Raw genomic sequence first — 23,543 nt, 5'->3', positions numbered from 1 at the left:
ACACTCAGTAAGCTTGGGTTACGGCAGCTTCTGCAACCTGTGTGAAATCATTCTTCTGTCAAGTGATGACCATGTGACAGCAATTAAACTTCCGTTAAAATTATTTCCTGTGAAAATAAAAGCACTGAAAACGCAAACAAACGACTACCATTCAAGAAATAGTTTTATAAGTGTACTTTATTTTCTTTTATATATGTATTTTCTTCCCATCACTACCCATCCGTAAAACGTTGGGGTTTTTTGGTATAGCTTACTCATTTGATTCAACTTATTGTTGTTTGTTCAAAAATATCATATAAATCGTTTTTGAATGAAATATATCATTATAATGTAATTTATTACTATAGAATACTTGGCATGACTCAGTCCCTGCGACCAACATAATACTTGTAATTGTTTCGCGAACATGAAAAAAATGCACTTTTCGTTTTTTAAGGGCTAATTACTTAAAAAAAAATAAAAGAAAATGAAAAAATAATTGACAAACGTAATAACCCTTATTTTGAAATTATCCATACCGGAACGTGAAAGATTATTACTGCGGGACAAGTTTGCGCGGAACAAAACGCCACAGTTAGCTATTAATTTGCTCTTAAAATATGTTTCTTTAGAGCACGTGTGTATAAATTCAGATAATTTGAAAGAAAAAGATTTAATTATTTGAAGAAATCTGTGGGAAAAATAAGTACTTGCAGTAGAATTTATGTTAAAAGTTGGAACCGGTGTAACGAGGATTTGTGTCGAATAGACGAAAGATGATCTAAGGTAGGGAAACGTCTGCTTATTTCACGACACGTTTCCAGAATTAAAATAATGTCGGTTTACATTTGCGCATGTGCGCGCCACAAGAGCAGGCCTAAATATGAGACTACGTTTTTTATTACAAACCTCTCGGCATTTACTTTTTATTTTTTTATTTTTGTACTTGTCAGTGAACTAATTGATTAACAGTAACTAAATGTTAATTGCTTGTTTTAAATAAACCACCGCCAAAAGCCAAAGTGAGTCAACACATTATTGACAGAATACCAGTTATTTAATCATAAGCACCAAGAAAGAGAGAAAATTCATATTTAGTTCATAATTGACAGACCATTGTGAACTTGCCTTTAAAATTTACAGTATTTAATGAAACATTTTAACTTACTATTGTTCAGTATGTATTGTACCTGCATTTTCTTGGATATCATTTATTACAACAAAACGTTATCATGTACTCATATTTTCCTATAGTGATGTCTTTAATTGACTTCTTCTGTCCAAAATACAGACCAAAAAGTGATTTAAAATTTGTCATCACAGAAGGCAAAGCTTGTAATTGCAATAATCTTTTGTGATTGTTAAAGTTTTAAATCACCTTTCTTAACCTCTCTGTCCTTGTTTCCCACTTTTCCACCTGCAGATGCCCTCGTATGCCTTTCTGGATTGTTTGGAGCATTATTTACTGACAGGAAAGTTTCAAGTAAATACATCAAAAAGCTGGAAAAAGCTGGTCTCTAAAGATAGCAAAAAGTTTACTTACAAAGGTACAGTAGATGTTACACACACAAAAAAAACAGTTCTCAATGTTTGGCAGCATCAAACAAAATGTTTGTATGGTGTTGAAGAGACATTAATTGAAGTTTAGCCAGCGCTGTGACCCTGTGCTCAGTTTGGTGTAATACCTATATTGACCACAAGATGGTGCTTTGTTGTGAGAACTACTACTACTACTGTTGTGACTAAAATTTATATATAATTCATTGTGCTACATTTAGGTGGAAGTAAAATTTCTGATATGTTTTTAGATCATTTTAAGTTGAAATTTTGAATAGCTAATTAAATATTAAAATGTATGGATTGAAAACCATTGAACCATTGCCACAAAAGTTGTTCCAGTAACGTCACATCTTCAGAATCTATGAATTACCCAATGTTCATACACCCATGAACATTTTGTAGATCACCTGGATAATGCATGAGAGAAAGCACTGCACTGAATATAGCCTTTCAGTCACTTATTAGGAATGTTGCTGAATGCTCAAACCTCCAGATGGCTGTTTGTGGCGGTCTTATCGAGGCCGCCTCCTCCGTGTCGTTAGGAGTGACGAAGAAATACGTGAGATCCTGATACAATACCACAATAACAACAACCATGCGCGCCGGGAACGGGCAGTAAGGGAAATAATGGTGAGTTTAAATGAGGTGTGTTCTTTAAGTCACCAAAATGGTTAAAATTAAGGCTATTCATAGAAAAGTGTTTTAACTCTTGATGTCCATCCAGCTGATGTATTACTGGGTTGGAGTGACTGCGGCAGTGAAGAACTGGATAAAGGCTTGTGACGTTTGCCAGAATCAACCTACTAAAGAGCTAGCTAATCTGCGCGTCCAGTTTTGCCTGGTTTATGGTTGTGATTCTTCCAGTTACATACACCCTGAGATCACCTTCCACAGGTCAGGTGGCGTTACACACTGGGCTCAATTGTCTCAGATCTAAAACAAAAAAATTGTATTTTGCACAAAGAATGATTGAATAACTAAAACAGAACTTACCATTCATGTTGTAATAATATGTGAATGACAGGTTGCCATAACTTGCCGTAATTTGTGTTATGTGTGTATAAATTGACAAATAAGAACTTTTTCCAGTCAATACACATTTTAAAGATATGAAGATGTGAGAGAGATCTAGAGATAAAGTCAGCCAGAAGAGGTCAGATTTCAGGCAGTTCTTTAAAAATAAACAAATGAATTTCATATGTAATGTTTTAACCGCGGGAAGGATTTTAATTTGAAGAGACATGGTATTAAGCATCCTAAGAAAATAACTGATTTGTTTGGCACTTTTTAAATTACAAGCGGAGATAGCAGAGGGCTAAAAAAGCTTATAGGGGATTTGGAGTTGAACCATTTTGAGCTATGAGCCACCCAGGATTTCACTTTGATTCACTGAAGACAAAGTATTGTTGGAACACAATATTCTTGTATTTTCCAGAGTGCATTTACTTAGAACTATAGTGGACCTTAAATGGAGCCTTGTGGTACACCACAGGCAGACTTGGCTTTTGTTCAGCTTTCTCTGTAAGTTCTCCAAAGCAAAACTGGCCTTTGTGCATCTGCAGGTTTCCAAAGGACCCCGGGCAGCGGCAGAAATGGCTGACAGTTGCGCAGAGGGATGAAGGCTCGCTGCGCTCAAACTCCTACATCTGCTCCCGACACTTTGACCCATCCTGCTATACCCTGAATGAGGACGGTCAGCCGACACTATCATCAGATGCTGTACCCAGCATCATGCCCGATGAGGAGGTGACACAAAAGACTGAGAGCACATTAAAAACCTGTCAATTGTAATTAGCAAGTCTGCGGATTTACTTTTGGGGTTTTTTTTTACTCACTTCATTCTTCTTAGTGTTTGGACCTGCATATTTACTCATTTCATTACAAAATTTGCAGTGCTTTCAGAAACTTTAACAGAATTAGGCAATAGTGCTTTTTTCCCATCCAGTCCTGCAGAAGCGTACTAAGAGTGTGGACTTGAGTTAGTTCTCAAAGCTGATCAGGTAAACCTATGTGCCTTTCAGGTGCCCATTCCTTCAGATGAGGAAGTCCTGCTTTCCAACACGCTGGAAGACCTCATCTCTGCAGCTGCTGCTAATACCGAAACCGAAAAGCCCCCTCATCCAGCCACTGATCAGTCGGAAACCCCTATGGAGCTGCAGGAACACCAGTACTGCTCGTCAGCTCCAGACTCCACCGCAGTCCAGACAGTGAAGGAGCACACAAGGAGGAAGACTGTCATTGAGCCAACTTTCACCACGTACAACCATGTCGCCAGGTATGTGTTTGATGACACGAAAACTTCACACCCATGTGACGCATGTTCGTTTAAATTAGCATGTTTTCTTATGCATACTTTAGATATCTGAGCCACAGGATTTTACCAACGCAAAGCAAGAAAAATAGAAGTGCCTTAAAAAGGATGGCCAAGCGCTTTGGCCTAATAGGTGAGTGGAAAGGGTTTTAAACACAACAAGCAATACTCATTTTTATTTGACTGCTTCAGTGCTCTAAAGGAACACATTAAATCATTTATAAAGGTGCTGAAATGTTCATAGTCAAACTTTAGAAATATGTCTTTTCTTTTTAAGATGGAGTGCTGATGTACACACGGGCTTCTCGACCTCTCAGCGTGCCACGCAGCAGAGAGGAGGTAATTGCTAGCTTACAGATTTCAAATGAAGACCTTTTGTGCTGGTGGTCAGTGGTCAGCGGAGGAAACACTTTGTTTTATGACAGTTTACGCCTTATTATAACACATCTGGAAGTGTTAATTTCAGAGACTAAACACAACTGGTTAAAACCATCAACTAATCTGTATCTTTACATCACTGAGGAGTGGATAATGGACTCTTAAAGTGAAAGAGATTTTCACTTTAAGTACAGGTTATATTCTTTATTTAGTTCTTGCAGAAGCTAACAACAATGAAAATTCGTTCAGCAGTTATAAATGGAATCAAACAAAACAGTCAGCCATTAATTTCATCTGACCCTCATCACTTCATCTGCTGCTCTTCTCATGACCCTCTGAGATTGTGTGAGCTGGCAGGTCCCCGTTTTCTGCAGGTTGTGGTCCTGTATGGACCAGCTCCGACTCGTAGTCAGACCACATCAGGATCCTCTTCAGTTTGCGTTGAGAACGCCATCATCTACCTGCTCAATCGTGTCTGCACCCATCCGTACTAGCCAGCGAGCACTGCGAGTGTCATGTTTTTTTAACTTTTCCAGTGCATTCAACCCCATGAGGCCAAACCTCCTGGGTGACAAGCTGAGAATGATGCAGGTGGATGCTTCTCTGGTGTCTGAGAGGCAGATGTTGTCCAGGATAAAGACAATGCTGGACAATACCTCCCACCCACTCCATGACGTGCTGGCTGGAACACATTCAGTGAGAGACTGAGATTACCAAAGAGCACCACTGAACGACACAGGAAATCATTCCTGCCTGTGGCCATCTCCCTGTACAACTCATCCATCTAATAGCTACACTGTAAACACTGCAATAGTTACACCCTTTTTGCACATGCCCTTTTCTACTCTGTAATATTCTTGTGAGTTATTGATATTTATTTATAATGATCTCTGTTAATTCTTGATATTTATAATTGAGTGATTTGTATATATTAGCGCTATCTTTTTAAATTAGTAAAATCTGTAACATATTGTATTGTTTAAATGGCTTAGTCTGTTACTGTTACTGCCTTGGAGCAACCGTAACCCACATAATTTCCTTGGGGATTAATAAAGTATTCTGATTCTGATTCTGTATGGGCCACTTGGTTCTGTCACCTTTGCACCTGGAGCACTACACCAGTGTCCTTTTTGCAATGAGCATTAAGGTGTCTTCGTGTTGTTGGAGGAAGCCTCCTAAGAGCTCCAAAATCCAGGATTTTTTAAATACTGTTAACATCTCTATTTGCACATCTTTCCTCAGCCCATGCCTCAACTATTACTCAGACTGACATTGCATGATCACATAAGTCTTATGTGATCTGTAATTTGCATAATGGTCTTACAAATACTATTAAATATCCAACCATGCTTTGCTAACCAACTGTGCTTCCTTTTGATCCCAGGTAAACTCAATCCTGCGAGAGTTTCATGACAGCAAGGGCCACTATGGTCAGGGGGTCTGCCAGCAAGAAATTTCAAAGCACTTCCACTGGGGCAGCATGACTCGAGACCTGGCTAGTTGGATCGCCAACTGCCAAACCTGCCTTAACAGAACCAAGAGGAAGTGGATGCGCTGCAGTGTTCTTGGGTGCACAAACTGCTGTGGACCAGTAGAGAGACGCCTGGGCCTCACCTTCCACAAGTATGAATCGTTTTTTCTTGATTGTTTGCTGCTTATACTACGAAAGTAAACAGAGAAACACAGAATTAATTAATGAAAAAATAATAGTCCTAAAACCTTTAGGACTTCTGCGATAAAACATACGGTGTTCGCTCCTGTTCTGGTGAGAGTTTAGTGTGCAGATTATGCTTTATTTTTGCTCATTTCTGTTATTTTATCATGAATGTGATGTCACAAAGGCAGATGTTATCCCTCTAAGTTAAAAGATCAGGCTTTTAAGCTAACTGCTGGGTTAGCAATGTTTTTATTTCATACTTATATGTTGAGCTGTTTTTTTTAAATAGGTTTATCTGGTGCAGATAAAGTACATGCACAAAGTATACAGAGTTTTGCTTATGTTTATACCAAGTGCATTTGGAAGATGGTCGATCAGAAAATTAAACTGGGTTTTAGAGAAGTTGTTATTGATAAGCTGCTGCTTTTGTTTTAGCTATAAGATGAACCTGCCCTGAGCCAGAATAAGATAATTTAGTTTGTGTTTTTGAAATTTGAAGCATGGAGAACATAATAGAACCACTTTAACCACTTCTATATCTTACTTTGTTCTTGAAAGGACAAAAAACCCCAATAAATATTAGTTTTTGTGCTATAGGTTTTGGACCATTATACATTAGAAATCAGTAATGGTGCATTTGACTGAATATAATTGGTACACTTAAGAATTGATGTTGCTTTTGCAGCACAAGGATGCCCAAATATTGTTCAGGGAAGGTTTGAAGAGCACAATAGCTTTGAGGTGTTGACTTGGTCTCCAGATTCAATCAATCCAACCAAGCATCTGTGGGATGTGCTGGACAAACAAGTCGGATCCGTGGAGGGCTCACCTTAAAACTTACAGCACTTAAAGGATCTGCTGCTAATATCTTGATGCCAGATACCACAGCACACCTACAGGGGTCTAGTGGAGTCCATGCCTTGATGAGCCAGAGCTGTCTTGGCAGCAAAAGGGGTACCAACACTTTGTTAGACAGGTGGTCATATTGTTATGCCTGATCGGTGTACTCTGACATGTTACTTCTTGGCTACTTAATGCAATACCCCAAATAAGGCTAAAGGCCTGCCCTTAAACCCATATTAATCATGTAGCTGTGACTTCAATGTGCTTTGGTAAAGTGTGCGTACTTCTTCATCATTAATATATTACCCTAGGTTTCCTCTTCACAATGCAACTCTGTTGGCAAAGTGGTTGAAGGCTACCGGCCGTCCAAACTGGCATCCTCGGCTCCGGTCTTCCATTTGTTCGATACATTTCACTGACGACTGTTTCAGCCATAGTGGGGAGGTCATCACCCTAAATCCAGATGCTGTGCCTGCACTCTCGGTCCACACGGACTCCGCAGTGAGCATCACAATTACTTAGTATTATTAATGCAACAGTGTCACAATTCTAATAACTGATCTGTTTCCTCCAAAGGTCCCATCCAGAGGGGCGAGCCAGCCTGCGGTGGGGGAGGAGGTATGTTGTAGATTTGTCAGGTTGACAAAATTTTATTTGCTGCAGAGATTCATGAACCATATGTATTTACATGATCTACGTCTCTGTGTTAGCAGGCCATTTTTGCCAAGTACGATGCTGTGGAGCTCTACCTTACCAAACGCACTTACCCACCTGGACTGAACTATGTAGAAAAGAACACCTTTAGGAGGTTCTGCAAGAAGTTTGCCATTAAAGGTTCGTACAAATCTGTGTGTTCAAAACTCCTAAAAACAAAATACTAATAATGCCTGTGTAGTGCATTTTCCATGATAAAACACAGGCATGCAGGTATGCATAACAAAGGAGTTTTAATTCCAATATTATTTAGGAAAAGAACGTCAATATTTTATACTATGCACTGCTGGGAACACAAACTTTAAAAAGGGTGGTGGGAAAAATCTCCTTAATAAAAATAGAACCCATTATGCTAATGTCCAGCTTCAGATTTCTGTTCTTCATCTTTGTATGAGTCATATTTTAAATTAGAGCCCTGCGACAGACTGGCGACCTGTCCAGGGTGTACCCCGCCTCTCGCCCCATGACAGCTGGGATAGGCTCCAGCTCCAGCAAAAATCCAAATATAATGATACAATATACACAATGGCACTTGTGCCTCTGCTCAAACATAACTGGAAAGACAAAGGTGTCAATTAGTCTGTTTCACACTGTGCTGTAACATTTACCCTACCCCTGCTTTCCCAGACGGTGTTCTTCATACGGTGAAGGGAGACCAAATGCGTTTGGTTTTGAGGAACAGGCAGCAGGTTGAAACCGCGCTGGTGGACTATCACAACGAGCTCAACCACCTCGACGTCAACAAGTGTCTCAGACTGCTGAATGAGAGGTTTCCCCTCGCGCTGTTTCTCGTTAGTGACACGTTTCAGTCAGAATCATCAACACGGTCTCAGATCTGAACTTTCTTATAGATACTTCTGGAGAACCATGAGGCCTGATGTTGTGCAGTGGATCAACAACTGCTCTCAGTGCAGCATGAAGAAGACGAAGAAACCCAATCACCAAGCAGAGGCGAGAGGTTTAGCGGTTCAGACATCAGCTCAACTACAGGAACTGACATCTCACGACTTAGACAGGTAATTTCTATCTTAGTATCTCAAAGTACTAGTGAACTGTTGATATGGTTTCCCCATTTTTATGTCTAATATCTACCTGCTCTTCTCTCTCTGTCTGCATGTTGGCAGTGCGAATGATGAGGATACTGATAGTGATGGTGATGCAGAGGAGCAGCTGATAGTGAATTCCAAGGACACAGTGGTGGGTTTGCCAAAGCTTTAGCTCCTTGACTGAATGATTTTAGGCCTGTGGCTCTGACTTCTTTAGTGATGAAGACATTTGAGAAGATAATTAAGAAGGAGATTTTAATGCATGTTGAACACTATCTTGACCCCTTCCAGTTTGCCTATAGAGCAGGGAGAGGTGTGGAGGATGCTGCTGTCACACTCCTGCATCTCTTGTATAAGCATCTTGAGGCCCCCCACACCCATGCAAGATTATTATTTGCTGACTTTTCATGTGCATTTAATACAATTCAACCCCTCTTACTTGCTGACAGGCTTTACAATCATTTCAAGCTTGACACTAGTCTGGTCGGCTGGGTGACAGACTTTCTGACTAATAGGTCACAATGTGTGAGGGTAAATCATGTCTTTTCTGATGTGCTCTCCTCCTCTACTGGATCACCCCAGGGTTGTTGCCTCTCTCCCCTTCTGTTCATTCTGTACACAAATGAGTGTCGCAGCAATTTCACAAACAGACACATCCTGAAGTTTGCTGACGACACAGTGATCGTCAGTCTTCTAGTGGGGGACGAGTCAGGCCATGGACAGGTTGTAGATGATTTTGTGAATTGGTGTGATGAGTCCTTCCTTTCACTTAACGTGTCAAAAACTAAAGACATGATTATTGATTTTAGGAAGTCCTCTTATAGCTCATCACCCACTATCATTAAAACTGCCGATATTGGGATCGTTGAGAGTTATAAATATCTAGGTGTGGTACTTGACCATAAACTGTGTTTTGAATCTCATGCTGATGCCACTACTAAAAAAGTTCAACAAAGACTGTTCTTTTTAAGGAAAATGAGATCTTTTAACGTCTCATCTGAGATGTTGTCCTTGTTTTATAGAAGTTTTATCGAATCTGTGATGTCTTTTTGTATCGCTGCCTGGTTTGGTAACCTGACGGTGAAGAATAAGAATCGGTTGGGACTTCTGGTAAAAACTGCTAGCAAAATTTCAGGGCGCTGGCAAGATGGACTTTTGGCCATTTACAATAGAAATGTGCTTAGAAAGGCTCATTCTATTATTAATTGTGTGAACCATCCACTTCACAGTGAGTTTGAGTTGTTGCCTTCCGGCCGCCGTTTTTAGAGTACCTCCGAGGAGGACTAAAAGACTCCAGGTCTCTTTTATCCCTACTGCGTCTTGTCTCCTTAATGGCAAATAATTGTCCTTGAATTTTCTATCATTATTATTGTTATTATTGTTTTATAGTATTGTTCTGTTTGTTCTTATCCTCCTGCTGCTAAACTAATTTCCCCTTGTGGGACAATAAAGAAATTGAATTGAATTGAATTGAATTGATCACTTAGACAGGCTCCAAACGTGAGTCAGAATTAAAAAGCACTTTTGCAGCTTCCTACTCAAACATTTTAGGATAATTTCTGCATTCAAACATACAGTGGCTTTGAAAAGTATTCGGCCCCCTTGAACTTTTCCACATTTTGTCACATTACAGCCACAAACATGAATCAATCTCATTGGAATTCCACGCGAAAGACCAACACAAAGTGGTGTACATGTGAGAAGTGGAATGAAAATCATACATGATTCCAAACATTTTTTTTACAAATAAATAACTGCAAAGTGTTGTGTGCGTAATTATTCAGCCCCCTGAGTCAATACTTTGTAGAACCACATTTTGCTGCAATTACAGCTGCCAGTCTTTTAGGGTTTGTCTCTACCAGCTTTGCACATCTAGAGACTGAAACAGCTCCAGCTCAGTCAGATTAGATGGACAGCGTTTGTGAACAGCAGTTTTCAGATCTTGCCACAGATTCTCGATTGGATTTAGATCTGGACGTTGACTGGGCCGTTCTAACACATGGATATGTTTTGTTTTAAACCTTTCCATTGTTGCCCTGGCTTTATGTTTAGGGTCGTTGTCCTGCTGGAAGGTGAACCTCCGCCCCAGTCTCAAGTCTTTTGCAGACTCCAAGAGGTTTTCTTCCAAGATTGCCCCGTATTTGGCTCCATCCGTCTTCCCATCAACTCTGACCAGCTTCCCTGTCCCTGCTGAAGAGAAGCACCCCCAGAGCATGATGCTGCCACCACCATATTTGACAGTGGGGATGTTCAGAGTGATGTGCAGTGTTAGTTTTCCGCCACACATAGCATTTTGCATTTTGGCCAAAAAGTTCCATTTTGGTCTCATCTGACCAGAGCAGCTTCTTCCACATGTTTGCTGTGTCCCCCACATGGCTTATGGCAAACTGCAAACGGGACTTCTTATGGTTTTCTGTTAACAATGGCTTTCTTCTTGCCACTCTTCCATAAAGACCAACTTTGTGCAGTGCACGACTAAGACAGCAGCTGTAGATTCCCCCACCTGAGCTGTAGATCTCTGCAGCTTGTCCAGAGTCACCATGGGCCTCTTGGCTGCATTTCTGATCAGCGCTCTCCTTGTTCGGCCTGTGAGTTTAGGTGGACGGCCTTGTCTTGGTAGGTTTACAGTTGTGCCATACTCCTTCCATTTCTGAATGATCGCTTGAACAGTGCTCCGTGGGATGTTCAAGGCTTGGGAAATCTTTTTGTAGCCTAAGCCTGCTTTAAATTTCTTTAACTTTATCCCTGACCTGTCTGGTGTCTAAATCCAATCGAGAATCTGTGGCAAGATCTGAAAACTGCTGTTAACAAACGCTGTCCATCTAATCTGACTGAGCAGGAGCTGCTTTGGAAAGAAGAATGGGCAAGAGTTTCAGTCTCTAGATGTGCAAAGCTGGTAGAGACAGACCCTAAAAGATTGGCAGCTGGAATTGCAGCAAAATGTGGTTCTACAAAGTATTGACTCAGGGGGCTGAATAATTACGCACACCCCACTTTGCAGTTATTTATTTGCAAAAAATGTTTGGAATCATGTATGATTTTCGTTCCACTTCTCACATGTACACCACTTTGTGTTGGTCTTTCACGTGGAATTCCAATAAAACTGATTCATGTTTGTGGCTGTAATGTGACAAAATGTGGAAAAGTTCAAGGGGACCAAATATTTTTGCAAGCCACTATTTATGGTGGTTGATTTTTTTGTGTGTTTATTTCAACATCCATTTGGATATTGGTAGCTTTTGGCTCCAAATAAACACAACAACACAGTGGCAGTCAAAATGCTCATATAGGAAGCAATTTCGTGACATCATCAGTCTCCTATGCCTGATACAAACATTTTTATTTAAAAAAAAAAGAAGAAAAATAATCTGTCAGCTTGTCTTGGGATCCAAGTTTTTCTTGTGTTGGAGCTGTTCAGTTGTTGGGCTGCTTCAAGCTAATTGGCCTTTCCATCCAGCAATCACTGGATATAAATCAGAAACCTCATAAGAGATAAGTACGGCACTCAAAAAGCTTGATTTGATAATTCTGCAGCAGTTCGTTGAAGAAATTCTAGAGGAAAAAGAAGCTGTTCTAAAAATCTCAGACAAGATCAAATCTGTCGCCGGTCAGCTTTTCTGAAAATCTTGTGAATGTGATAACTTAAGAACGAGCCAGCGTAGGATTTTGAAATTGATACCATTGGTGTATCTGCTAGGAGGCTGAGGGCTAGCACTGGCAGCTGGCAGTATTTTTCAATTAAGATTAGACAGATGATTCTATGCATGCACATTTTATGAAACAGAAGTTACTTAGATACCAGAGCTCAGATAAATGGCTGCAGGTAGCACGAGTTGTTTCTAGAAGAACAAAACAGTAACAGTTCAGCCTCTAGTAAAGAACTAGCTCATGCTCTGCCACCTCCATAATTATGTTGTATGCAAGTTATGAAGTTGAACTGACTTTGTCTCCCATCTCACTTGTAGGATGAACCTTCTTCCAGTTTGTCCTCCCAGACTGAAATTCACGATAATCCTCAGCCCAAAATTCCCATCCTCCTTCACCTGAAAAATCCCATCAACTTACAGCCCAGGTCTCCCAAAATCCCCTCTGTCACAAAGCTCTTGTCTATGAAGAGAATGACTTCTTCGCATTTTGAAATACATAAGGATCCTGAAAGCTCTAAGAAGCAAAAAAGGATAGAGAATCCGATAAATCCCCAGCCAGAGAAGCTTGCACAGCCTCAAGAACAGGAAAAAACAAGTAGCCCTCAGGGCAACAATGGGACACAACACTGCATCCAAGCACAGCTTGTTTTAGAGCAGCATGCTCCACTGCAGCACATTCAGGCTCCAAGTCAAAAAAGTCCTCCAGAGGCACATACATCAACACAAATCCGAAGTCATTGCAGTGTCCAGCGCACAGTGAAGAAGAAAAGAGGCCCAGAGGCAGATTCTTCAGCTAAATGGAGCTCTAGCAGTGGTCTGGAGCCTGTGATGGCCCTGAGCACCAAACCCTGGCCTGTCTTCACCATCGGTAGCTCTGCTGTGGAAAAAACTGCAAAACCCTCGCCTAATGCTGACAGGTGCAGCACAAAATATCAGTCTTTTTATACCTATTTTCATTATTTCATATTCTGATTTTGCTGGCAGGTGGTGTTTGTCAGAGGTTTAATGGGTTTGTCGTCTGTTTTTGTGTGTCCAAGCAGCTCAGCTGTTTTTTATAGGCCCATCAGGCTTCAGGCCCGAACTGTCATTCAGCAGTGTAGTCACGCAAAGATTAAGCTCAAACCTGCTGTGGATGGAGCAGATGCTCAGTGGGCAGAGGTGGGTGCTTTTGTTTTTCAATGTATTTTATTTAATTAAGTCTTTGTCTTGTCGTGGAAATGTAATAATCATGTCCTGCTGCCCCCTGCTTTGGATTTTGGTGTACTTTTATCATACATTTGATTAATACAATAAGTTATATTTTGTGTGATGGTGGTTTATTAACAGTTACTGGATTAATTTAATCAGTTCTCATAAAACTACTGTATTTAAATCAGTCTAGTCACACACTGTTCGGTGAGTATAATCCAATCTCGTGTGGATATTGAGGTTTATGACTACTCAAACCTTTTCCATGTTCAGAAAGGATATACAGTGTAACAGGCTGAAGCATAATGTGGCACTTTATTCTCATAATTAATGAAATGTAAATGCTTACTTGAGGTTAAAACATTAATGTGTGAGACTTTGTTTTTATGTGCGATCCTGTAAAGTACCCAATTAATTATTATTGTTTCCACGCTGTGCCTCCCTCTCCTTAGATTCAGCAGGGATTGGTTGTCTATGTGTGTTTCTTTCACGGAGCCACTGAAGATGTGACAAATGAGATGGGTGAGTTACTGCTGCACATGTTAGCTGACTCACAGTAGCTAATAACCAGAAAACGGTAATAGCAGCTTAGACAAATGAATTTAAATTAACTACTGAAAGTTGCTCACCTTAAATTTCTTATAGAGATCCAGAAATTGGTCTTTGAGCCAAAGTGGGAAAAAAAAAAAGTGTCAAACAGCACTTTGAAAAAAAAAAAAAAAAACCCACAAACCATGTAAAAGTTATCCAAACAACTCAAACACAGTATGTACGCTCACTGCTCTTAAAGGCAATGATCTTATCAGCTAAGAAAAGGAAACTCGGGCTATAGTTCACACAGGCTGATCAAATTTAGACAACAGAAGACTGTAAAAGCATTGCCTGGTCTGATGAGTTTTTCTGCTGTGACATTCTGACAGTAAACAACATGAAAGTGTGGATCCTGCAGGTTGGTGTGGGTGGTGCATACTTGAGTGTAGGATATTTATCTTGGCACACTCTGAGCTGCTTGGTACCAACTGAGTGTTGTTTAAACACCACAGCCAACCTGAGTATTATTGCTGACCATGTCCATCCTTTAGTGATCACGCTTTACTCACCACCTGATGAGTAAAGCGTGATCATGTGCGATTGTGTTATGTCACAAGGCTCGGATCATCTTAAATTGGTATCTTGAACATAGCATTGAGTTCATTGGATGAGGTGGAACTGGAGATTCATGTTATGGATCAGCTGCAGCTGTGTGATGCTTGCATGTAAATATGAACCAAAATCTCTGAGGAATGTTTCCAGCACCTTCCTGAATTCATGCTAAGAATTAATCCAGGTCTGAAGGCAAAGGGGGATCCAAGCAAGGTGGACATAATATGAATTTAAGGGGTAATCTTATGTTAACAGGATGATAAATTTATGTATAACTAAACGTAACAGTCAAACAGATTTCCATCTTGTGGCCTAAGGCTTTGTCTGTTTTCCACCGTGTCCTCAACAGCCAACACTCTGATGACTACCAGGCTTTTCCGGAAACATTCCGGGCATTGTGTGTCCCTCCTGGATCTTCCTGGAAGTATTTTATTTGTCCCCCAAGACTCCCTGCTTGGGAAGCCAGCACCCAACAGAAGGATGCAGTACAAGGGTGGATGCGAGCTGTGGTGGGGTGCTCAGCTCTTCTCAAGTCTGGTCTCCGCCTGCAGAGAACTCATGACAGGTTCAGCGAAGTGCACAAATGCAGGTGTAAAGGTAGAACATGGACTCTATGGACGGAAACAAGAAATCGCCCTGAACTCTGTGGAGCCGCAATCTGTGCTCCTGGAGTTCTGAGGTACATCTTAACATCAGTGTGGGACATTCAGTACTTCATCTGGGCTTTCTTCCATCCCTCATGTAAAGGTTAAACTAGTGTTGTGGAATTTTCATGTTAATAAAATCTGCAACAAGGTCAGCTGTGGTCAAGCTATTTTAATTACTGCATGAAGGAGAGACAACACATCAAATATCACAGTTCTGCAGAATCTTGACTAAAATACTCAAAACAGTTGGAAGTTCTATATCAATTTTTTAGGACTCTTCCATATTGTATAAATCACAGGAAAAAAATGTTCTAATGAATTTTTATTCATCCATAAAAGTAAAACACTCAGCAAAGAAATGTAACATTAACCCTGTTGAACAAAGGAGTTTTTAAAACGAACCCTTCTGCATTTCTTGCTACATTCAAATTGTAAAGCTAAAAAAAATAAAAATAAAAATCTGCAGACATTTAGAAAAATGTTGCGCTTCAGAAATAACTGTAGGGCTTGTTGAAAAGCAATAAATGAATAAGAAATAATTAGCTTACACAACCTGAAAGCTCAAATATTGCAATGATCAATTTGAAATCAAAAAATTAAGTCACCTGGACTCAAAATGTAACAATAATGCGTTTTTGCAGTAACACAGAAGCCGTTTCTGGTCCTGACATTTCATGTAATGGTTTCAAAACAAAAATATTTTGACCACTAGACAACTTTGATCCTGAGGTTTTTGTCCTCTTACCCAGTTTAGTTTTTTCTGTCAAGGACGCAAAGATCTCCATTATTAAAATAATGAACCTATTTTAGAGTCTTTTCAGCTCTTCAAACTATCTTTAATTTTTCATCCAGAAAGCAAAACTCAGATGACCCAACAGCTAAACGTTTGCCTCTGACAGATGTGTCAGACACACAGGCTGATCCCAGCACAACTCTGTTTAAGAAAGAATTTTTTAAGGAGTTTTCAACGTAAACTGCCTTCTCAAAACATGACTTGCTGCTACTGTTCTTCATGTGTTACATTATGTAAACAGTACTGTCAGATCTTACAGAACAAAACGGGCTACTTGAATCAGTCACTTTGGGAACTGGAATAAACTGACAGATCTGATTATTTAAGAGCTTCTTATGTCTTTAAAGACCATGCCTGAGCATGTAAGGCATCGTTTAACAATGCACATAACTAACGTATTTTGTTTGTGGATTACAAACCAGCCAGACATAACATGATGCAACTGCTACTCTGCTCTTCTGTTTGTTGCAAAAAAAAAAAAAAAAAAAAAAAAAAAAAAGTGTCACATTTCGGCCTATTTATTAGCTTTATGACCGAGAAGACCTTCAGTACTCCTGATCCATGGCTGCCTTCATATGCCTTCAGACAACGGGTCTTACCTCAGGTCTTCTTGACACTGCTCATTCTGGTGCAGTGCTTTTGGGAAGAAAAATAACTTAATTCCCACATTTCTGCCTCGCACCCGTTCAGTCTCCTTCCCACACACAGTCACATTCACGCAGTGGGTTCCTTTGCCGCATCGTTGTTATGACCGTGATCCTGTTCTCAGACAGCTCCTGCAGCTCACTGATCAGCTCCTGCACAGATGGGCTCGGCCAAGGGTGCCCGTTGAGGTAATCTCGGAGGATGAACGAACGCTCCACGATCAGCTCCAGCCGCACCAGGTGTCGCAGCTTGTGGAGGCTCAGCAGGTCTTTCTCTGGTTCCCGGCGGAAAAATCTGCAGGAAACAGGACAGGACTCGTTAACGTACCTCAAGAGCAGGTTCACAATATCTTATAGGGTTGTAGTAAGGTCATTTTCTTGTTTGCTTGTTGAAACGTCTTTAAACAGTAAATGGACTGGTACTTAAATAGCACCTTTCTTCTCCAGCTGAGAACTCAAAGCTCTCATTCACCCAATCGAACACACACATCCATACAAGTGCTTTTCTATGCCCAGGCGCCTTAATCCAACATCTCTTACACACGCACACATCCTGATTAAGGCATCAAAGCAACTCATGGTTCAGATTCTTGCCCAATGGAAATCTGACCACTGACTTTCGGATTGGTAGACAATCCACATCCTGAGCCACTGCCACCCTCATTTACTTATTAATAGGTCTATTGTAGGTCTTTGGGTCATGTGGACCTCATACCCTGTTATACAGATACAAAAAAAAAAAAAAAAAAAGGCCTGCAGCTTTAAAAAACAAAAAACAAAACAGGAAACAATTTTTTCCAGGAAAAAACAAACAAACTTATAGTTAATTTAAAATAGCTGATGCTAACTGAGCAGTTGTAGGGGGGGACTTCCCGATTGACACAAGAAACAACTTGCACAAATCAAACTGCCACATCCGATCACCACTGAACGGACTAAGATTTCATCATGTATGGATGCTTTAGTGCCCTGTATATTTTGAGGCAGGTTATATAGAAGAGAAGTGCACATTTAAACAATCAGCATTTCTTAAATGACTGATTAATGCTTATTTTCATTTTTAATTAACAGTAGTTTGTGGAGACCTCTTCACTGGGATTTTATCCAAATCTTCCCTTACTTAGATCATTACATTTCTTGAAACATAATTTTATTACAGGGATTAGACATTTTAAAAAAACAAAAAGAACAAACTGTTCATTCACTGCAGAAAACTGTCCCCACAGATTAGTTCCCTGCAAAATCTTGAAATGACCAAATTTATCCAAATAATTTTGGGTAACCCAAATTTTCATTATCTGATGGGATAATCTGTTAGTTGAAAATGAATCTAAAATGTTTTATAACTGAATACTTGTTTTTAGCCATTCTTAAGGAAAAACCTAATGTTCTCAAATGAGAAGACATTATGCTTTACTTTATGATAAATAATACAGTCTGATCAACATTCTCCTGCTTAGACTGCCAGGCAGAAAAACTAGGATGAACTAAGGCTCACCGTATCCTGAGTGTCTTGAGTTGAGGAAACAGCATAGGGATCCGTCTGCAGAGACTGCCACTGGAGCGGTTCTGTTCAATATCAAGGTGCTCCAGTCCTGGAACTTTAGGCGCAATAGAGTCCATGTCTTTCAGCGTTATGGCTACTCGCAGCGTCAGCCTGGTCACACTGGGTGGGATGGTGGTGGTATAGGTAGTGAGAGAATTCCCACCTACAAGGACAGAAAGCAGCACCAAGAGTTAAGGAGAAACTTGGATTTCGGGCGATCGTGGCTCGAGAGTTGGGAGTTCATCTTGTAGTTAGGTCGAGCCCCGGCTCGGACAGTCTCGGTCGTTGTGTCCTTGGGCAAGACACTTCAACTACCGCCTACTGGTGATGGCCAGAAGGGCCGATATGGCAGCCTCGCTTCTATCAGTCGGCCCCAGGGCAGCTGTGGCTACAACTGTAGCTGCCTCCACCAGTGTGTGAATGTGAGTGAATGAATGAATGAATAGTGGAATTGTAAAGCGCTTTGAGGGTCTCGAAAAGTGCTATATAAATGCAATCCATTATTATTATTATTTCCCCCGCCTGAGGCTCAGTTCTGCTTTGAAAACCAGGAATTAAGATGCACTGACATTGCCAAATAAACTGCATATAACGATGCAGAAAGATGCTTTTTAAACCTGCGCAAAAAATATTAGTTGCCTAACAATTATGCAGTTGTCCCAGACCAACTAAAAGAAACCCACACAAACTGCAGAACAGCAGAGTTACTCACCGATGATAGTGAGAGATTTTAAGTGTTGCAGAGGACTCAGCCAGGCCTGCAGGCGACACTCAACGCCCTCTCTGATGTACCTGTACCTGACGGCCAGCGACTCAAGAGAGGTGAGACTTCTCAGCGCATTCTCTGACAGGGTGGTTTCTGGGTAATCCACCAGTTCCAGAGTGGTCAGCACAGGGCCACCGTAGCAGAACACTGCAGGACCAAAAAGTATGTTTATTTCTATATCCTAGCACAGGGGCGTCCAACTCCAGTCCTCGAGAGCTACTGTCCTGCAGCTTTTAGATGCATCCCTACTCCAACACAGGTGAATTAAATGATTGGATTACCTCTTCAGCATGCCATCAAGTTTGGCAAAGTCCTGGTAACAAGCCATTCATTTGATTCAGGTGTGTCAGAACAAGGATGCATCTAAAAGCTACAGGACAGTGGCTCTCAAGGACTGGAGGTGGACACAACGGACTTTGACCACAGTGCTGCACAGCAAATAAAACCATCTGCAGTTGTAATAGTATAAAACGTTGGGTAAAAGTTGCAGCAATTAAGTAAGAAACAGAACACTGCAGTATGCAGTAAGGGAAACTTGTCTTTAGTCACTATTTGTACATGACCTAATCTGCAGCTTGGCAGCAGAAGTATTTTTCTTTTGTTTAATCAGCCCTTTCAGGATATGTTAGTTTGTTGATATAGTGGCACAGCCATCTCATTATGCTGGATACTTTGTAATAAAAGCATTTACACAAACTAATCTGTTTGGCTTTGTTCTTCTCCTGGTTCTTACCATTGTTGCTGCGCTCGTCCCTCTGGCCCTCGTTTGGAGACAACGCACACTGCTTAAGCTGATGCAGTGGACAATGAGGCCCACTGTGTCAAATGCAGCACCGAGATACAGTAATACTAGTACAGCAGATTGGCCATATGTATCAAAACTGCAGTATCAAAACAAATTTCTCCAACACACTAAATTAAGTCTAAAATTTGGATTTTGAGTCATTTTCCTTTCCACTGCCATGTTTAAAACAAGCTGTCCCTGTCACTAAACAAATATTTGAAATTGTCATTTGAGGTAAAGTGAACTGACCAGCAGTAGTTCGTGTGATTAGGCTAGATCGCGGATTGCATTCAAGGTTTGTCTATGTGTAAGAGTGCAGGTGCAAAGCACACGTCTACAAAAAGTTGTTTCAACCTAGACAAATTCCCAGGAACAACTCAGGGCTATGTGGCAACTTCAGCGTCGTCTGTACTGGGATTTGTAATGCTGTAACATAATGTACACTTACAAATAATAGTCATAAACATTATCCTAAACACACTGCATTGGTGTTACTGGTGTTGCAAGTTTGCAAATAGGGCATTTTTATGTAATTTACAAGCTAGAGCATATCTATGTGCAATATTAGAATATTTAAGGTTTGTTAATAGTGACCTCCTGAGCCAACGTGCGTTAGGTCTCTTGATGGATGTGAAGGACAGCATAGAAAATCTTGAGGACAATGGCACAGTTCTTGGCTTACCAGCTCTAAAGCCTGGTTTTGATGCTTTGATAGCCTATACCACAGCAGTTTCCCGTTGGATGAGTGACGAGACTCACCTGGTTGGTCCGGGTCCGCTGGGTTGAAATAATCATCTGGCAGGGGCTCCGGCGGCTCCCCTTTCATCCCCCAGGATAGGTGTTTGAGCTTGGTCAGGTTCAGAAGCAGGTTGTGGAAAACACTGCAGGGCACCGGCCTGACCGTGTCCAGCCCGTAGCCCTCTCCCTGCTGGTGGAAGAGCAAGTACCGCAGGTTGACCAGGTGCGACACGCTGTTGATGAACTGCACCGTGTTGGGCAGACGGACGTTGCACACGCTTAACTGAGTCAGCCGCCTCCCCAGCTGGACTGCCAGATTGTGCCCCAGAACCGGCTCGTCCCAGATAGCGTTTCGCACCCCGACACCCCTCAGGTCGGGGAACCTGGAAAGGGCGTCCAAGTATTTCTCCTTATACTGCCGTCCTCCGTCCACAAACACAATGGTGGAGAGTGACGGGAGGAACTTCACGAGGCGTCGCCACTCTTTGCGCCCCAAATGCCGCACCGTTACTCGGGTGAGACTGCGGTAGTTTAAAGTGTCCCAGAAGCCGTACGTATAACGTCGGAGGTCGGACAGCACTACCGTGTAGTCTCTCCACAGAGACGGGTGGTCGACGAGATTCTTTAGGTGCTTGCAGCAGAAGCGGACAGTGTGTTTTTCCTCCGTGTTCAGGTAGCTGAGAACATAGACCCAAACTTCTGGTGGCAAAAGCTGTATCTGTTCCATAGTTAATGTTACTACCCGATCCGTACCGGAAACCCGATCGGTACCCCGCATGCGCGAAAGGTTTCTACTTCCGGTCGTAGCGTTTTACGATAGTTCTGGGTCAGAGTATCTGTTAAGATGTTAAGAATTACAAGTATATCTTAAAATGTTTGCAATAATGAAGCATTTCAGTACAATGTAGACAAAAACGAAAAATAAAAAGATAGTTACGGATCAGGACTCCCCGATCCTTACTGCGCATGTGGAGATGTTTTCTTCTTCTTCTGTTCGTTTAATGGCAGTGTACTCCCCAGTGTACGAGGATACCGCCACCTGCTGACCGAGCGAATAAACCCTATTATAAACTGAATTAGCGTCATTACAAACGTGTGTTAAATTTGATTTAGCGATAGTCGAGTGTGTTTATGCTTGTCTGTGAGGAGAGGATTGTTGGAATAGTGATGATGATGTGCGCTATCACTGTCAATTGTCAGTAAACACTTCATCTGGCTGATGAATCTACACGTGAGATATTACAAAGTCTGCATTATTAACTCTGCCATTCTTCTTATTTTACGGCGCTGTTGCTCAATCGGGGGACGCTCTGTTGAGGAGAAAAGCATGAATTTCTTTGTATACGGATTATCCATTGTTTAAATGTCCCGGGCAGTCGAAGAGGAGGCAGAGCTGTTGAGAAATGCTAGGAGCTAACTGGGCGCTAACCGTATCTTTTTTTTTTTTTAATACTTTAATTAAATGTATGCACATATTACAATCTCTCGTTGGGAGACAACATTTGTGCAACAACATCTTGAAAAGGTTGAATAAGAAATCAAACGAAAAAAAAAAACCACATATATACATATACATAAATATATGAAGGCCATTTTTATGACATATAACAGTTTCCTTTCTGCGAACACTTTAACATACATGTGGCTTACTTAGTACACCAAAAACACAATCATTAAAAGGATAGAGATTGAGTCCCATTGTCGCATATCAAAGCAGCCTCTTTACATGAATCCCTCAGTAATTCTAAAGATGACAAAAAAGATTTTAATTCAATTTTCAATACAGTTAGGGAAGGTCTTTTACTTTGCCATTTGCATTTGTGTATGTGGTATTTGCCCATAATTATCACCACCTTGTGTAGCATGGACAGTTCCTTAGATGGATCACCATTATTATATAAAACTTGTGTTAGAGTCAGTGGGGTCATCCCATCTATTCTTATACTCAACCAGTCTACTAGATCTTGCCAAAAGTCAGTTGTTACTGAGCAGGAAAAAAACAAATGATCAATACTTTCCGCATTTTGTGAACAAAATCCACATGGCTCTACCTCAAACCCAAACCTTTTTTTAAGCATTTCAGCTGCTGGGTAATATCCATTAATTATTTTAAATTGCATTTCTTTGACTTTGGGGGGGATAGGCCATTTTAAAAAGTGCGTATATTTGTTCGTTATTTTAACATTACTCCCTTTTAGTTTTGTGTTACTGTTAAAGTCGTGAAATAATTTGTTTTTAAATATCTTGTTCATGGTTTTATTATTACAGTTTTTATCCGTCAAAAGAATCTGGTTTAGATGTAAAGAAGGTAGACTAATTTGTGCCTTAGAGTAATACAAATAACCTTGAATCAAACTCAACAGAGGTAAGGGGATTGCCTTACAAACCTTGTCATATTCTCTAAGGGAACACTGAATGTTAAACTTAGCATTAAAAACACCCACTGAGAGAAACTGACCCCTTTCATCAAGTAAGTCTGTTATAAAGATTATGTTTTTTTCAAACCACTCTTTAATAAACAATGACTTCTTATTAATTGTAATTGTTCTGTTATTCCACAAGGTGGAGCAATGTGGTGAAAAGTTATGGGCAAACACCATCTTCCAATAAGACAAGACCTGCTTATGATATTCTGACAGTTTCACAGGCAACTTCAATATATCAAAATCACATTTCAGGAGAAAATCCAACCCTCCCACCTTTTTGAAAATATTTTTTTGGGATATGGAACCATATGGAGTCAGGTTTCAAGAGGAAGGCTTTTATCCAGTTTATTTTAAATACTCCAACCATTGATTGAAAATCAATTGACTTTATACCACCTTTAGCATAATCTTTGACAAGTTGTGATTTTTTAATGTAATGTGTTTTATTGCGCCAAATGAATTGATAGATTATAGAGTTAATCTTTTTAATGCTTTTCGGGGTAATGTATAGTGAGTATGCTGGATAAACCATCTTTGAGACGCCCTCTGATTTGGATAATAGATTGCGTCCAAAAATTGTAATATCTCTCGTCAACCAATGATTTAGTGTTTTGGACATGCCATCAATTTTGTCTTTTAGGTTTTTTGATTCTCTAGTGTTGATGTCTTTGTCTAAATAGATGCCTAGATACTTAACTTCATTTTTCACTGGAATCGTCCTCATGCTATTTTC

The 23,543-nt window shown here is 40.6% G+C and overlaps 2 protein-coding genes across 3 annotated transcripts; one reads left to right on the top strand and one right to left on the bottom strand.

The window, feature by feature from the left end:
* Window positions 1-532: 532 nt before the first annotated feature.
* On the top strand, window positions 533-16,265 carry LOC309696127 (uncharacterized protein). Of its 2 annotated transcripts, none has more exons than XM_082517264.1 (19): window positions 533-765; window positions 1,403-1,526; window positions 2,033-2,169; window positions 2,264-2,433; window positions 3,102-3,285; window positions 3,561-3,814; window positions 3,898-3,983; window positions 4,128-4,189; window positions 5,613-5,851; window positions 7,040-7,229; window positions 7,305-7,346; window positions 7,442-7,562; window positions 8,070-8,211; window positions 8,294-8,458; window positions 8,567-8,639; window positions 12,454-13,052; window positions 13,176-13,293; window positions 13,776-13,845; window positions 14,816-16,265. In XM_082517264.1, the coding sequence occupies exons 2-19, from the start codon at window positions 1,403-1,405 to the stop codon at window positions 15,142-15,144; spliced, it is 3,105 nt and encodes a 1,034-aa protein (XP_082373390.1). In that variant the 5' UTR covers window positions 533-765; the 3' UTR covers window positions 15,145-16,265. The 2 variants fall into 2 exon arrangements, with proteins under 2 accessions (XP_082373390.1, XP_082373389.1); XM_082517263.1 differs by having other exon boundaries at window positions 7,439-7,562.
* A 114-nt stretch (window positions 16,266-16,379) lies between these two features.
* On the bottom strand, window positions 16,380-21,182 carry LOC309696128 (uncharacterized protein). Its single transcript, XM_082517265.1, has 4 exons — window positions 20,406-21,182; window positions 18,809-19,009; window positions 18,049-18,259; window positions 16,380-16,845 (listed from the first exon to the last, which is right to left on the bottom strand). The coding sequence occupies exons 1-4, from the start codon at window positions 21,160-21,162 to the stop codon at window positions 16,593-16,595; spliced, it is 1,422 nt and encodes a 473-aa protein (XP_082373391.1). The 5' UTR covers window positions 21,163-21,182; the 3' UTR covers window positions 16,380-16,592.
* Between the last annotated feature and the right edge of the window lie 2,361 nt (window positions 21,183-23,543).

The sequence above is a fragment of the Aulonocara stuartgranti genome (assembly GCF_965226115.1).
Source record: "Aulonocara stuartgranti genome assembly, chromosome: 19".
NCBI classification, from domain to species: domain Eukaryota; kingdom Metazoa; phylum Chordata; class Actinopteri; order Cichliformes; family Cichlidae; genus Aulonocara; species Aulonocara stuartgranti.
Note: the sequence above shows the minus strand (reverse complement) of the source record. Positions and strands in the feature narration are given on the sequence as shown.